General features: G+C 48.2%; 1 protein-coding gene across 2 annotated transcripts in view; it reads right to left on the bottom strand.

Moving 5' to 3' along the window:
* FBXO10 (F-box protein 10) overlaps positions 1-17,653 on the bottom strand; it is a 73,956-nt gene that overhangs the window by 25,670 nt on the left and 30,633 nt on the right. For both annotated transcript variants that reach the window (XM_074953559.1, XM_074953560.1), the window contains 2 exons: positions 9,730-9,879; positions 7,087-7,223 (listed from right to left, as the gene is read on the bottom strand). In XM_074953559.1, coding sequence (XP_074809660.1) covers positions 7,087-7,223; positions 9,730-9,879 — 287 coding nt within the window. The remainder of the gene's footprint in view (positions 1-7,086; positions 7,224-9,729; positions 9,880-17,653) is intronic.

Below are 17,653 nucleotides of genomic sequence, written 5' to 3'. Positions count from 1 at the left end.
AGATTGTAGCTAGCCCCTCTGCAGCCACCCGGGAGGCAGCAGAGAGCACCTCATAGATTCAGAGGCCAAAAGGGACCATCATGCTCATCATAGCACAGGCCAGAGAACTGCCCCACAATAATTCCTAGAGCAGGAATCCTAGAAAAACACCCAAACCGAAGTTAAAAATGGTCAGGGATGGAGAATCCACCATGGCCCTTGGTAAGTTGTTCCAATGGTTAATCGCTCTCATTGCTAAAAAAAAAATTATGCCCAATTTCCAACCTGAATTTGTCTAGTTTCAACTTCCAGCCACTGGATCACGTTACACCTTTCTCTGCTAGACTGGAGATCCCATTATTAAATATTTGTTTCCCATGTAGGTACTTACATCAAGTCACCCTTTAGCGTTATTTCTGTTAAACTAAATAGACTGAGTTCCTTATGTCTATCACTACAAGGCAGGTTTTCTAATCTTTTAATCATTTTCATGGCTCTTCTCTCCACTTTAGCAACAGCCTTCTTAAATTGTGGGCACCAGAACTGGACACAACATTCCAGCAGTGGTTGCACCAGTGCCAAAAACAGAGGTAAAAATCTCTCTGCTCCTGCTCGAGATTCCCCAGCTAATGCAATCCTGGTATGCATTAGCTTCTTTGGCCACAGTGTTGCACTGGGACCTCATGGTCAGTGAGCTCTTCAGCCAGTTCTTTTAGAACTCTTTTAAACCCCCACTCCCTCCTTTGGGCAGTATGAGCAAGGGCTGCCCAGAATCATGGTTTCTGCAGTCAGTGGGGCCTTCCCTTGGTGGGAGCTCATGGGGAAGGGAGAGCGGAAGGTCAGAGTGGGCAGGCATAGCCAGGACTCTGCATACCCCCATGTCCAGCAGAGCGGGTCTGTGAGGAGTAGGTTGCACCATTGAAGGGGCTGTAGTAAACCTGTTCCCCTCCTTAGCAGAGAAGGGATACTTTGGGAAGCACAGAGCCCTCTGTTACTCTCAGGGGCACTATGCTGGTGCAGCAGCCCTTACAAGGGGCTGTGCTCAACCCGTACAATTTAGCCTAGAGTTTACAAAAAGGAAAATCTATCTACCGACTAGAGAACCTCACCCGGGACCTGCCTCAGTGCCCACCCAGCAAGAGAGTGATGAGAATCAGCACTGGACCCAGGTACAGAAATCCAAGCCACAAACACAAACTCAACAGAGAATGACCCACTGGGGGCTCTAGGGAGATGTTTAACGTGCTTTGTTCCATCTGGGCTGCATCACTGAGCAGGCTAGCGACTGGAATCCCTGCCTAGAGGCAGAATGCAGGGGCTCAAGGGGGCCAGGGCTATTTTCTCTAAAAGTGGGCATCAGATTGCACTCACAGAACAGTATTTCTCCAAGTGCAGACAAAGCACCGAGGACAACTGGAAACAAAGGGCTTTCCCTGCCCTTGGGCACCTGACAGCAGCATTGCCTGGGGCACTGCCCTCCCGTTTTCTGCATGTGCACAGGGAAGTTCCTGTGCTCACGACTGCACAGCTTGAATTCAAAGCAGTCGCTCCAGGCTCAATTACACTTAATGCCTAGTCAGCACAGCTCAGTTTTGACAGCCGGAGGAAGCCAACCTTGTTCCATGACTACAACAGAAACACAGTGAGCAACGCAAGAACTGAAAAGCTGAAGATATGGTACCCGCATTTGCTGTGCATTTGACGTTTCATGGGAGTCACTGTTACTGTTGAGAAGAATTTTCAAAATCTTGCCCAGGAGATGCATCCAAATGACGTTCAGATGTCCAAAGGGTAACCCTCTGGCTGTCTAACAGTCACATTTCCCTGCTATGCCGAAATCCAAAGCTCATACACAAGGGTATTTTTAAAGGTGCAGTCTGGGACCGCGACATTCATGTCCTATTGCCCACATGCGATTCACTGCCTGAGAAGGGAAACGGAGCTATTCCACTGCGGTAAGAACTTCAAAATCACCTATGTGATTTAGGAGCATCAGCCCTATTTTCAAAAGCCCCTTGATTATTTCAGACCCTAATCCTCAGAGGCATTTCGGTGCCTAACTCCCACTGAAATCAACGGGCCAGCACCTAGATACCTTTGAGCATTGGGCCTTTTGGAGCCTAAGTCCTGACTTAAGTGCTTTGGAAAATGGAACATAGGCTCCGAAGTCACTAAGGGCCAGATTTTTAAAGGTATTTAGGCACCAAAGATGCACACAGGTACCTAGTGGGACTTTAAAAAGTGCTAAGGGGCCTAAGGGCATCAAAATCAATGGCAGTTCAGTGCCTAGGAGCTTTGGCTACAACCCTAACGTCTGGAAGTCATCTGTCTGAATTACAGGCAGCCGGATAGGACAGCTAAAGGGTTTGGAAGACAGGCTAACTCAGTCAATTATTGGCATGGCAATCCCTATTCTCTGCATATTTAGAGTTACAGCAGGGGTAGAGCCAGGGCAGCAGGTTCGGTTTCAGCGGTAGCCAAGGAAGGCTCATTGTCCCACAGCGTTGTGCGAGCAGCACAGAATGACGTGGTTGGTAGGAACAAGAGTGCTTCCAAATGCAGGGGGAATCAAGCATGGTGACTCGTAGGGGAGCGAAGGCAAGGGTTCTTTTAAATTCCCACGGCCTGCTCAGCAACGATTGGGCTAGCAATACTGTCTTGTGCAGAATAAAATTTCTTCCCCTACTGGAACCCGAGAGTAAATTATCCCTGCCTCTTCGTTCCCTGTCCTCCTCTCTTGCGTCAACAACTGATCTTGATTGCTCTTGATTATAACCTGCTTTGGCAACCTGCCAGTGACACTGTGACTAGGGAGAAAATGAATCACTTGCTCTCCAGCCTGTCTTTCTCCAGACTTATTAGCCACATCATCACAAAGACCGGTCCATTTTATAAATTGCTACTTGTCTGATGGAGCACTTCCATAATCCTTTATAAAAGAGACCCCCTCTTGACCCTGGTGTTTTACAGCACAGTAAATCTGTCTTGCACTTGCCAACCCTAGCTCCCATCCTAGAACAAGTGGTTCTGCAATCGAGACTTAAGCATTTTTACAAGTAGCTCAAAATAATACTTTCAGCTCTGCACTCAGCACAGAATGTGGACTAATGAGAAGTTAGTGGGAGTTTTACTTAAATAAGGACTGCAAGATTTGGGCTTAATTATACATATTATTAGCATGAATAATCACATTTTGCCTATTACAAATCCCTTGCAGTTACAATTCCATATAATATTTTTCTTCCCTCCTTGCCTATACTGTTGTGTAGTGTTGCTGTGAGCTGTTACTATGTTGGCTGATTCCATCCTAGATTCCACCCCAGAGGGGGCTGCATTTCAACAGTGGCTGAAGTGATTTAAATAGACTTTGTAATTCAATTTGGGCTCCTTCAGGAGAAAGTCACTTTATCTAAGTGCACAGTATGGCTATTACAATTTAAAATACAAAAACCAAATTACTTAAACGTCGAACAAAGGAGCATCATTAAGGGGTGGGGGGGAGAGAAGGCAAATGAAGGAAATATGGCAGCTTATTTCACAATGTTAAGTGTTCTAATATTGTATATTGAGACAGCAATTTTCACCCCAACATGCTTTACAAGCTCTGGTCCCTATGTATGAACCGAATAAGAGGAAGGGCTCCCGAAGATTAGGGCAATAGATTCAGACGCAAGTGAGCTGCATTCACTTCCTGATCCTGCTACAGACTGTGTGCGTGTGTGTGTGTGAGAGGCTGGACAAGTTACTTGTTTCTCTGTGCCTCCGTTCCTGACCTCTACACCTGGGAAGATCATTCTTCCTTCATTTATGTGGACTAAGCGCCGCAGGGCAGAGACTGTCTCCCATTCGGTGTGCGTGGTGTCTAACACAATGGGGCCCTGATCTCAGTTAGGATGAGGGAGGCAACCTAGTGACAGGTTTCAGAGTAGTAGCCGTGTTGGTGCCACAAGGAGTACTTGTGGCACCTTAGAGACTAACAAATTTATTTGAGCATTAGCTTTCGTGAGCTACAGCTTTTGTGTGACAGAGGATGTGGAAAAAACTAATGTACTCAATGCTTTTTTTGCCTCTGTCTTCACAAACAAAGTCAGCTCCCAGACTGCTGCAATGGGCAGCACAGCATGGGGAGGAGGTGACCAGCCCTCTGTGGAGAAAGAAGTGGTTAGGGATTATTAAGAAAAGCTGGACAAGCACAAGTCCAAGGGGCCGGATGCGTTGCATCTGAGAGTGCTAAAGGAGTTGGCGGATGTGGCTGCAGAGCCATTGGCCATTATCTTTGAAAACTCATGGCGATCGGGGGAGGTCCCGGACAACTGGAAAAAGGCTAATGAAGTGCCCATCTTTAAAAAAGGGAAGGAGGAGGATCCTGGGAACTACAGGCCAGTCAGCCTCACCTCAGTCCCTGGAAAAATCATGAAGCAGGTCCTCAAGGAATCAATTCTGAAGCACTTAGAGGAGAGGAAAGTGATCAGGAACAGTCAGCATGGATTCACCAAGGGCAAGTCATGCTTGACTAATCTAATTGCCTTCTATGACGAGATAACTGGCTCTGTGGATGAAGGGAAAGCAGTGGACGTGGTGTTCCTTGACTTTAGCAAAGCTTTTGACACGGTCTCCCACAGTATTCTTGCCAGCAAGTTAAAGAAGTATGGGCTAGATGAATGGACTATAAGGTGGATAGAAAGCTGGCTAGATTGTCGGGCTCAACGGGTAGTGATCAATGGCTCCATGTCTAGTTGGCAGCCGGTATCAAGTGGAGTGCCCCAAGGGTCGGTCCTCAGGCTGGTTTTGTTCAATATCTTCATAAATGATCTGGAGGATGGTGTGGATTGCACCCTCAGCAAGTTTGCAGATGACACTAAACTGGGAGGAGTGGTACATATGCTGGAGGGTAGGGATAGGATACAGAGGGACCTAGACAAATTAGAGGAGTGGGCCAAAAGAAATCTGATGAGGTTCAACAAAGACACTTAGGATGGAAGAATCTCATGCACTGCTACAGACTAGGGACCAAATGTCTAGGCAGCAGTTCTGCAGAAAAGGACCTAGCAGTTACAATGGACGAGAAGCTGGATATGAGTCAACAGTGTGCCCTTGTTGCCCGGAAGGCTAACAGCATTTGGGGCTGTAAAAGTAGGGGTATTGCCAGCAGATCAAGGGACGTGATCATTCCCCTCTATTCGACATTGGTGAGGCCTCATCTGGAGTACTGTGTCCAGTTTTGGGCCCCACACTCCAAGGATGTGGAAAAATTGGAAAGCGTCCAGCAGAGGGCAACAAAAATGATTAGGGGACTGGAACACATGACTTATGAGGAGATGCTGAGGGAACTGGGATTGTTTAGTCTGCAGAAGAGAAGAGTGAGGGGGGATTTGATAGCTGCTTTCAACTACCTGAAAGGGGGTTCCAAAGAGGATGGATCTAGGCTGTTCTCAGTGGTAGCAAATGACAGAACAAGGAGTAATGGTCTCAAGTTGCAGTGTGGGAGGTTTAGGTTGGATATTAGGAAAAACTGTTTCACTAGGAGAGTAGCGAAGCACTGGAATGCATTACCTAGGGAGGTGGTGGAATCGCCTTCCTTTGAGGTTTTTAAGGTCAGGCTTGACAAAGCCCTGGCTGGGATGATTTAGTTGGAGACTGGTCCTGATTTGAGCAGGGGGTTGGACTTGATGACCTCCTGAGGTCCCTTCCAACCCTGATATTCTATGATTCTATGATCTCTAGGCTCTACTGCAATATAAATAATAATACTAAATGCAGCCATGTCTGGGGTGGGAGGGCAGCAACCAACCATCCCAACAGCAAGGGACAGGGTCATTTCTGACCAAAACGACCAGGGCAACCCTCTGAAGAGAAGAGGACTTGGCGAGCTGCATGGCTTTCTGTTTCCCCTCAGGAGAGACGTACCATTAGGCCGTGCCCTTTTTCTGCCTGGTGCCCACTGACTCTGGCAGGCGCAGAGTATAGATCCATCCCCTGCCCCACCTTGGAATGCACCAGACATTGAAATGCTTCTTACCAGGGAGAGCAGCAAGGTCAAATTTAAGGGGGAGGCCGCTCTGGTTAATGTGTGTCACCTTCACCAGGAGCTGTGCACCAGGGGAGTGCACCCTCTCACTCCCATGCCAGGAAACCACCTGTCCAGGCGGCAATGCCCTGCAGGCTCCATGCCCTGCCCTCAGGGGGAACATTCTGCTTCCCATGCTAGCAGAGTTGCATGCACAATTCGAAGGCAGGATATGACCCAAAGGAGACGGCCCATTCATTTGATCAAGGCTAAAAAGATTACTCTCCTGGGGGGAGGAGGCCAGAGCTCACTTTTCAATTCCAGCATCAATGACTAATCAAACTACCCATCTGCTGTGCTTTGACAGCAGGGTTGCCCGGTGGGTGTGCATGAGGGGGCAGAGGGGGATGGACACATAGAGGCTTTAGAACATGATCCGTGTCAGACAAGATGATCACAGCAGTACCTTCTGGCCTTGGGGAGTCTATGACATGTTTGGGGGGATTTTGCACTGAGTCTGGATCAGTCCCAGCACAGATTAGCACATGATCCAATCTCTGCTCTATGGAGCCAGGAGACACCCTGGAAAACAGCACATGCTGTCCCCCTCCTCACCAGGAGCTATGTACTGCATGTAGGAAGAGTTCATGAAGAACCACAGCCAAAGAATGAAGTCAGCTGAATTCTGCTAGTCTGAAGGAAACCTGCCAGGCTCTGACACTCCTGTTCAAACGGATCGGATGTAATCAGCAAACTCCAAAAGAAATAAGGTGCTAGGAGGATTTTCATCAGGAAGACAAACCAGAATGGCAATTACTTGTCTGAAGATCGATTGCTTCACTCCCCCCGACTCTGAGTCCAGCGGCCACCTTCTCTGAACAATGCAGCACCGGCAAATCCCGGTTCCCTTTGAAATCAAAGGTCAGCATTAGAGAACTGCACATGGGAGCTGCTGGGGGACAGAGGCAGCCACAGAAAAGCCCCATGACAGTGTTATTTCTGCTCCTTACCTGAGGAAGGAGGTAATACATGAAAAACATACAGTGAGGGAGACAAACATGAAAGGAGGGCGCAAGAGAGGTCATTGCTTAATAACATACCTCACAATGGGGTTCCCATTATACAGAATATAAATGCCGGCTTCTTTATTCCCATAGATCTGATTGCTACGGATGATGCCTTTTCCGTTGCCAAGGACAACGATGCCTGAGCGAAGGCCACTGTGTATCTTATTACACTGCGGTTTCATTTATGCACATGCGGAGAGAATAAAGGCAAAACAGGAAGAGATTACTCAGACAAGTACACGACAGGAGCTTGCATGAGAGAGATGGGCAGCTTGTATGGAGAGGGATGTGGACAATGGACCCAGTTGCCAGGAGCGGTCAGAAAAACAGAAACCCCTTTAGTAGACCAAAGTCCTGTTCCACTTTTAATTTTCCTGCATGACTTTAGTGCTCACTGAAATAACTTTAAAGCTGCCACACTGGGTCAGACCAATGGTCCATCTAGCCCAGCATCCTGCCTCTCACAGTGGCCAATGCCAGGTGCCCCAGAGTGAATGAACAGGCAATCATTGAGTGATGCACCCCATCCCCCACTCCCTGCTTCTGGCAATCAGAGGCTACAGACATCCAGAACATGGGGTTACATCCCTGACCATCTTGGCTAATACCCCTCGATGGACCTATCCTCCAGGAACGTATCTAATTCTTTTTGAGCCCAGTTATACTTTTGGCCTTCATAACTTCCCCTGGCAATGAGTTCCACAGGTTAATTGTGCATTTTGTGAAAAAGCACTTCCTCTTGTTTGTATTAAGCCTGTTGCCTATTAAACAGATGCTGGATCTATAACTCTGGCACGACTGGATCCCCCCTCTACCCAGCTGGAGTCTACCCAGCTGCTACAGCAGCACTGCAGCCACCTCCACCCTGCCCTGCCAATGGGTCCTGACCCTGGATAGGCCTGGGGCCGGAGGGTCTTCATGCCCATTCTATCCCCAGCAGGCCTGCGGACACCCAACTAGGGTGCCATGCTGGGCAGTGCCTCTCTGTGATGTGCCTACCAGGTCGAGGTCGATCATCACCAAACAGCCAGCGGAGGAGGGGAAAAAACATTGGTCAGCCCTAATATGAATTGTTGGCAGCACCATGGAAGTGAAAGCTCTACATCTCCTGAACCAATCAGGAGCCCTCCCCGCTGCTGGAGAGAGCAGTCCTGTACTGTTGAAATGCAAAGGATTTTGTTTGGTCCATGGAGGGCACGATCTTTGAGTGGAGCAATACACCTGCATGCTTCTCACGCACATACATGGGGCCACCACCTAATCCCGACACAGGCAGATGTCCTGCTAGGTGCACTCAAATGGCAACACGCTGTCTTTACCACAACCAGCTCTTTCAGGGGACAAAAACAGAGGGGTAAACAGAGCTTGATGAGCAAGCTTAGAGCAAGGACGGCGAGTGTGTCAGGCTCAGTCTTCCCGTTTCCTCCATATAAAGATCTCTCTGGGCTCTACGCAAGAATGTTATACTTCTTGGCAGCCCTGGAACACAGCCCAGGTCAGCCTGCTTTGGTCCTGCATCAACTCAGCTCATTACGTCATTTGAGTGCTCCCTGTAACCAAGGGAGTAGTTACAGCGTGCTGACAGACAGGATAAGGGCCCAATCTAAGCTGATCCCGGGGCAGACGGGGTGAGGGAAGGAAGGACAGAAGAGCTATGGGACAGATTTTCAAAAATGCTCTGTGCCCCACAGCTCCCGCTGAGAACAATGGGGATTCCCCTCTCCCCAGCTGAGAACAATGGGGATTCCCCTCTCCCCAGCTGAGAGCAATGGGAGCTGTTGGCTGCTCAGCTCTTCCCAATGGAAGCTCCTGTTTCAAGTGCTGCCGAGTTGCAAAATATTGGACTTTAAACCTGACCCTGGTGCAGGGCTGAATATTACCCATCCTAGGGCTTGGGCCAGCGCAGCCTTGGGGAGGTAATTCAGATTGGAAGCAGTGTTTGTACAGCACCCAGCACACTGGGGTCCCAGTCATGATTTAGACCTTTGGGTGCGACTGTAATAACAATGTTTAATAAATAACAACACTGTGGAAGTCGGCTCACGGCAACGTAGGGAGGAAATTCCACATCAGAAGGGCAAGAGGACGCATTACTGGGGCTGGTTGGGGTTTTTTCCCCCATTAGTGGCTGCTGCTCAGAGATTTGAAGTTTGAGATTAAACCCCAGGGCAGATGGAACAGTGGGCAGAAGGCAGGTGAGCTGATCCAAAGTGCAAGGTGCAATTTATCACATGACTGCATGATTTATCACATGGTTGCACAGGTGACTTCATTGCTATATTTCAATGTCCATTTGATAGGATATTTAGAATGAGGAGAATGCCCTGATGCCCTGTAGGTAACTGTTTTTTCCCTAAGCAGAGCAATTACAAGGTAGGTGACATTTGGGGGTTATTTAAATAGCCCTATAGCCTGTTTGCCTTGAGCCATCATTTCAATGTCAAATGAAATACACTTGTCCAACAGGAGGCCCTCTGAATCAAGCAGATTATTTTGAGGCAGAATTCACTAATGAAGAACTGAAAAGGGTTAGACTTGGGGCAAGAAGCCAAAATCCTTTAGTTCTTAAAGCCCAAGGTGACTCTCCAGGGCAGTTCAGACAGGAATGTTTGGTGCCTGTCTGGCCCCCAAAAAGGAGGAGCTTCAGACAGATCCAGGCTGAGAGAATGTACCTACCAGTATCAAAGGGTTGGCTCCCTTCCGGATATCCACCCCCGCCTCGCAGTTTGAATGGATGTTATTGTCTGCAATCAGACCTCCAGCTGCCAAGCGCAGAAATATCCCTGATGCTTTGCAGTGGTGAATGTCATTCTTCAGCATGATTATCTACAGGGCAGAGGAAAAGCCATTTTAGTCAGTGTGTGTCTGAAGAAGGAACCTCGTAGGAAAAGCATAGGTTTAACCTTCTGCCACCTCAGGAGTCCCTGGTGCATGGAAAACTCCCATTGCCTTCAACTACTAGCAGTATCATGTGCTGTGTTATGATGCCAAAAAGTTCATTAGATTCAGACTTTAAGGCCAGAAGGGACCATCGTGATTATCTAGTCTGACCTCCATCGCAGGACACAGAACCTCACCCACTCCCTCCTGTAACAGACCCCTGACCTCTGGCTGAGTTATTGAACTCCTCAAATCATCATTTAAAAGACTTCAAGTGACAAAGAATCCACCATTTACTCTAGTTCAAACCTGCAAGTGACCCCTGCCCCATGCTGCAGAGGAAGGTGAAAACCCCCCAGGGTCTCTGCCAGTCTGACCTGGGGGAAAAATCCTTCCTGACCCCAAATGTGGTGATCAGTTGAACCCTGAACGTGTTGGTGAGACCCACCAGGCAGACACATGGGAAAGAATTCTCGGTAGTAATTCAGAGCCCTCCCCACCTAGTGTCCATCACTGGCTGTTGGGGATATTTGCTGCTAGCAGTCACCAATGGGCCACATGCCATCATGGGCAGACTCACCATCCCATCCCCTCCAGAAACTTCTCAAGCTGAGTCTTGAAGCCAGTTCTCCCCCACCCTTTGCTCCCCTTGGAAGGCTGTTCCAGAACTGCACTCCTCTGATGGTTAGAAACCTTCATCTAATTTCAAGCCTAAACTTGTTGATGGCCAGTTTATATCCATAAATTCTTGTCAACAAGGCACTTAACTTAAATAACTCCCCCCACCCATCGTTGTTTATCCCTCTGATGTATTTATAGGGAACAATCGTACCTCCCCTCAGCCTTCTTTTGGTTAGGCTAAACAAGCCAAGCTCTTTGAGTCTCCTCTCATGAGGTAGGTTCTCCATTCCTCAGATCATCCAAGTAGCCTTTCTCTGCATCTGTTCCAATTGCATTCATCTTTCTTAAACATGGGAGACCAGAACTGCACACACTATTCCAGATGAAGTCTCACCAGGGCCTTGTACAATGGTACTAACACTTCCCTGTCTCTACGGAAATACCTTGCCTGAGGCATCCTAGGATTGCATTAGCCTTTTTCACAGTCACATCATATTGGCAGCTCACCGTCATCCAATATTCTCAGGTCTTTCTCCTCCTCAGTTGCTTCCAACTGATATGTCCCTAGCTTATAGCAAAAATTCTTGTTAGCCCCTAAGTGCATGACCCTGCACTTTGCACTGCTAAATTTCATCCCATTTCCATTACTCCAGTTTTCATGGTCACTGGGGGGAGGGATAACTCAGTGGTTTGAGCACTGGCCTGCTAAACCCAGGGTTGTGAGTTCAATCCTTGAGGGAGCCATTTAGGGATCTGGGGCAAAAAAAATTGGGGATCGGTCCTGCTTTGAGCAGGGGGTTGGACTAGATGATCTCCTGAGGTCCCTTCCAACCCTGATATTCTGATTCTATCTGCAAATTTCATTAGCACATTCCCACTTTTTGTTCATGAATGAAAACATTAAATAAGACTGGTCCCAAGTCCAACCCCATAGGAACTCCACTGGTAACCTCCCACTCCAGCCAGGCAGTTCCCTTTCAAGATGACTCGTAGTCTCCTCTTTAATCAATTCCTTATCCACCTTTTGATTCTCATATTCATCCCCATCTTCTCCAATGTAACTAATAATTTCCTATGTGGAACTGTATCAAATGCCTTCCTGAAATCCAGGGAGATTAGATCCACTGCATTTCCTTTGTCTAAAAAGTTATTTTTTCAAAGAAGGAGATCAGATTGAGCTGGCACAATCTACCTTTTGTAAAATCATGTTGTATTTTATCCCAATTACCGTTTACCTCTATGTCCTTAACTACTCTCTCTTTCAACATTTGTTCCAAGACCTTGCATACAGCTGAGGTCAAACTAACAGGCCTGTAGTTTCCTCAAGCACTTTTTTCCCCCCTTCGTAAAAATAGGAACTATATTAGCAATTCTCCAGTCATAGGGTACAACCCCCGTGTTTATGGATTCATTAAAAATCCTTGCTATTGGGCTTGCCATTTCACGTGCCAGTTCCTTTAATATTTTTGGATGGAGATATCCAGACCCCCTGATTTGGTCCCACTAAGCTGCTTGAGTTTGACTTCCACCTCGGATGTGGTAAGTTCTACTTCCAAATCCTCATTTCCATTAGCCGCCCTGCCACTACCCCTGAGCTCCTCATTACCCTGATTAAAAACTGAGGCAAAGCATTTGTTTAGGTGTTGGGCCATGCCTGGATTATCTTTAATCTCCACCCCATCCTCCGGGTTTAGTGGTCCGACTTCTTCTTTCCTTGATGCTTCACAGGAGGCAGGGCCAACTGCAAGCCCCTTGTTCACACTGGTAAGCAGTAAATCGCACCCCTAGCCCCACTGACATCAGTGGGCACACTCTCGTGAGAGACTGCTCACCAATGGCAGTTAGTGTTCCCAAAGTGACACACCCCCTCTGTGGTGCAAGAGGCAGAACCTGCAAGAACCCCTTTGCAAGATCAGGGCCTAAATCCAGAGAAGGCTTCTGGACCGGGCCTACAGTCTTCATCCATTCAGTATGATAAAACACAGCCATCTTTTCCCATACCTTACTTACAAGCCCTGATATTAGAAGGAACAAATACACTTGGCTGCAGATGCTTTACATTCCAATACAAGACGTGCAGCTGTGTGTGGGGGGAGGAAGGTATCACATTCATTCAGGGGACATTCCCCCAGCAGACGGCCAGTGCAAGCTGTATGCAAAGCTAAATGGTACTTACTCCCTCCAACAGGAGATAAGTAGGATCAGCTGATACATGGGGCTGGGGCTGGCTTCTGCATGGGGCGAGTTTTGTCTTGAATCCCTTCCAGTTTCACCGCTGGATCCCTGGCTCAGGTTTCTGCAAACTGAATGTATGGGTCGCAGCACTTTCCCCAGTGACGTCTGCCCAATGCCACAAGAGATAGCACGTGGCTTGGCAGCCTACGCAGAAGAGGGCCACTAGATCTGTAATCTCTTTGGAGCAGGCCCTGTTTCACTATGTGAAAGCAGAGCCAATTCCCCACTCAGAGAGTGGGGAAGGTTTAAAACATTGCCCTGAACAGGCTGCGACATCAAGGAATTTGGAAGACATTGTTTATCGTTATTTTTCTTCCAAGCACACTCAAGACCCAACAGAACATCTTCAAATTAATTGCTTTCCGAGAACAAAGGACTTCCCCTTTAGTATCTAAATACATTAGCAAAGCAAGATGTCCCTTGAAAGAAATCACCTAGCCTAGAAGCGAGCTGGGATTTGCACAGGGGACTACTGGGACTGGGAGCCTCCTGCCCACAAAGAGCACTGCCGACCCCGAGTTCAAAAAGCATGAGGTCCTCAGAAATCATGAGATTGACTTAAAAATCATATGCTATTTAAAATGATGTTTTGGATCCTTTTGCTTTTCCTGCTCTGTTTAGAGCCTTTAGGAGGTCACATTTTCAAGCCCTCTATCACTACGTGGATTAGCAACTTATTTTTTAAAATGAAAGCAAGTCTCACATAATCACGGGACTCCAGGAGGTGAGGCTTTAAGGGAAAAAACACCGAAGTGTGAGACTCAATAAAATCACAAGAGGTAGCAACACTGCCTTCATTTTCACTATGCTTTGGGCACCTGATTCCTTTGGGCAGCTCTCAATATCTGCTCTGATGGCAGAGAGACCAGTTTACTACCATGGGTTATCATTCCTGAGCTAAACATTTCCTGTCATCCCAGGACTTTAAGATCCTTACCGTGAATTTCTCTCTATCTCTGTCTCTCTTGTTTCTGTCAGCTGCTCCCTACTTCACTGCAGCAGCTACCGCAATATCATTGAGACAAATCCCACAGCTGCAGGATTAGGGTTTGACTAAGTGTCCTTGCCAGTCAGTTTCCTGCAGGACTGAGACGCTCCATGATGGCTACAGATAGTCCATGCGGCCCAGTGGGTAGAGCACTGGTGTGGGACCCAGCAAACCTGCGTTCTATTCCCAGCTCTGCTGGTGACCTTGGGCAAGTCACTTTCCTGCCCTCTGCCTGTTTCCCCACCTATAAAGTGGGGATGATACTGACCTCCTTTGCAAAGCGCTTTGAGAAGTATTGGTGAGAAGAGCTGGATGTTATTAATATCCACACACACACACATTAATAATATTTTAATGGACTCTTTTTGGAAAATCCTGGGCCTGATCCCCAGTTATTCCACTCCTGCACTTGGCTGGTGGCTTCAAGCCACCTTGGTGCTTCCCACATTCTGTGGCCATGCAGGACACAAAGCCTCAGGGCTGCTCTAACTTGTGCACTGCTCCCCAAGGCTCTCTATCAACCCAGGAGGCACAGAAAAGCCATACTGCAGAGCCCTCTGGTCATGCCCCAGGTCATTTCTCTATGCCAGGGCCTGGGGGTGGGGCAGAGATAGAGCCCTTACGCCAAGCAGGGAAACCCCTGCACAGGCTGCATCCATGGGGGAATTTTTCCACACACTTTAAGGCCTTTTTATGCCATCAGAGCAAATTAGCAGCAAACCTGGTCCTCTCTACTCAAGATGCAATGCACAATTCTGGAGACGAGTTAACAAACGAACACCCACAAAACAGTCATCACAGGAACAATAACAGTGTTTAAAATAAAGTATGATGGGCATGAATGACAAACATTGCCGAGAGAATTCTGCCACATGCAGAAACCCAGAACTAGATTTTGGGTTGTTTGCAAAACAGTCAAGTCAGATCTCATTTGGAGGGATTTTTTTTACATTGTCCATGATCTCCCTTTATTTTAAAAGGCAGGACGTGTGGTTTAGTGGTTAGAGTGCTCATTCAGGAACTCTGAAAGCTATTCCCGCCTTTGGCAAGGCACAGGAACACAGGAATTGCCAAGGTCCATCTGGTTCAGTATCCGTCTCGGCCAGTACCAGAAGCTTCAGACAAAGGTGTAAGAACCCCACAGTAGCAGATGTGAGATAATCTGCCCCACATTAGCTCTCAGCCGGAGTGCTAATAGTTAGAGATTGGTGAGAGTGAAGAAGGAGGTTTTACAGCCTTTCCAAAATGTTTAGTATTAATTATAACTCTGGATATTCTTGTTATCCACACAAAAGTCCAATCCCCATGCTAAGTTCTTGGCTTCAGCCAGTTCCCCTAGAGGTGAGTTCCACCGTCTAAGCATTGTGTGGAAAAACAGTGCTTTTTATCAGTGTTGAATTTGCCACCTGTTAATATGGCGGAACATCCCCCTGTTCTTGTGATAGGACCTTGCTGTGTCACCCTGGGCGAGGTCACCCCATTCTCTCTGCCCCTCAGTCTGTTCCCCTGTACGACAGGGTAGGAGCACATCCCTGCCTACCTCGGGTGCTGGGAGACTGTATCCAGAGCAGTGGATAAAAGGGGCTAGGTCCCTGTGAGGTACGATTATTGAGTCTCTCGCCAAATGGAGTCTGGTAAGGTCTTTCCTACGGGCCTGTGCCCCTCCCCACCTGCCTCTTGCAATGCTCGTGTAAATGGATCATTCTCAAGGGGTGTGCATCAGGCTCGGGGTGGGGGAATGGAATCCTCCCCCCCCCCCCCCCAAAATCTGGCAACGTGATGGGAGTGCCACATGTGTATCTCTGATGGAGGCCACTGGCCCCAGACCAGCACAGCTCTGACCCTAGAAGCGAGTCTGTGAGGAGAATGTTGAGCAAACAGAAGCAGCACCCAGCCAGGGAAGGGGTGGAGAGGAGAAATGCCCTCCGCCCACACCCGGAGTAGAGAGAGAGAGTGCTGAACAGGACCGCGGAGCCACAAAGCAATCCTGACCAAGGTCTCCCTGGAGATGGTGCATCAAGGCGAGGTGACCTGCACAAAGGTCATGATGTTGGAACCTTGGCTCTCCTGTGCCGGCTTCGTGACTCTATTCATCTGGAGGCTTCTTGGGGGCTCCAGTCTTCAAGGCTGAGAGGTGCTGATGGAGCAGGAGAAGCACTAGGGTCAGAGTCCTCCATTGTGCCAAATCAGAGCAGGGGTGACTAGCCTTGAATACAACGTGCTCTATGTTTTCACTAGTATTTCTCATCCGCGCCCTTCCTCTAGTGTGTGCTTAATGCTCCAGATAACATTTCATGGACTTTAACCACATGTTGGATATTGTTAGCTACAGCAGAGCCACACTATGGTAACCGATCTCATGAGACGCAGACAAACACAGCTCAGCAAACCAGGGAGTCATTCACCGAGCTTTCGTCAGCTGCTTCTCACCCAGAGCGAGGTGATTCCGAAGTCAGGTTACAAAGCAGAACTTACAACATGCTTGCACACTTCCCTGCTATTAGAGCTACCCTGAAGTTAGAGACCCAAATCCAGACTTGGTAAAAGCGGGCACCCCTCCACTAATAGAGCAGTGCCTGCTTACACCCGTCCTGAATTTGGCCCAGCAAATGCACTATTTGCATGCTGTGAAAGTACACCTACTAAACAAGAGGACACAGAAGGCAGAACACCTGGTATCTAGATGCGGAATCAGCCCAGCAAAATTAAGGCGGATTACCTTTTAATCGCTGCATTCTTTTATTTAAGCAAACAAGTAGTTAAATACTCCTGCAGTTATGGTATTTAATTCTTTCCAGTCAAATGAACCCCTAGCACCATGTCTGTTTACGAGAGAGAAATAATCTACAAATTGCTTTCACTTATTCCCATTTCAATAAACAACATGGATCAGAAGGTAATTAAATTACACTTCCTTTATTTGCTTGTTCCAAAAAGGTGCTTAATTCAATCTGTTAATTAAACGTGGAGCTAGGCAGGCAAGACTAGTCACTTCCCACTGTCCTGGTGGGGAGGGCAAGTTCACCGTGGAATGCCAAGCCCTGCTCAGCGGAGCAGTGGTAACAGGGAGACTTATCCTGTGAGCTAAGCACGGGCACTCCTGAAAGTTGCGCATCTTGTTCAAGGGCTTTGCTGGGCTGGGCTCTGATCCGACGCCCATTAGAGTCAGCGGAGCTGATCCCACGGACACCAGTGGCCACTGGATCAGGCCCTTGGTTCATCCATGCTATAGTGATGGACAGCAGAGAAATCATCATTAATCCAACAAAGGACAAGGACAAGGTACGGATGATACTTCGCTCCTCACTCCTCCCTAGCACTTCAGTATTGCCTACAATGCAGCACGGAATAATAACCAGGTACTGTAAAGTGCACTGATAACAGAGTGGGCAGCCTTAGCTTGGAGAGTCTTTGCTTTCAAGTGGGGAATTTATGCTAAGCAGAGCCCGCAGTAAGAACTGCTAATCCAGTTTCCATTCTGGCATCAGAAAAAGCCCTGTCTAGTGCCAGGTGCCACAGAAGAGCTCAGCTGGCCTGGGCCTGCACCTGTGTCAGGAGGCTCGCGTGCCATAGCTTTCCTCCGGCTCAGCGCCGCACTCCCCTGATTCGGGGCCGCTGGATGCACAGCTGGTTCTCACTCAGAGGATGCTCTAATTTACATCAGCCGCTAACAGTCTGCAGTGGCAAAACTGCAGCTGGGATAGTGGGGAGTGTTGCTGGCCTGCCCCTTTCCTCCAGCCACGCCCATTACGACAGAGAGGGGAGTGGCACAGGAGCGACTGTCCCACCACAGGATCTCCCTTTGCACTAGGGTGACTCTCCCAGGCCTCAATCCACTGGGTAAATTCTCTGCCACTGGAAATGGGAGAAGACTCC

Source organism: Natator depressus, chromosome 5 (genome assembly GCF_965152275.1).
Source record: "Natator depressus isolate rNatDep1 chromosome 5, rNatDep2.hap1, whole genome shotgun sequence".
Lineage (NCBI taxonomy): Eukaryota > Metazoa > Chordata > Testudines > Cheloniidae > Natator > Natator depressus.
Note: the sequence above shows the minus strand (reverse complement) of the source record. Positions and strands in the feature narration are given on the sequence as shown.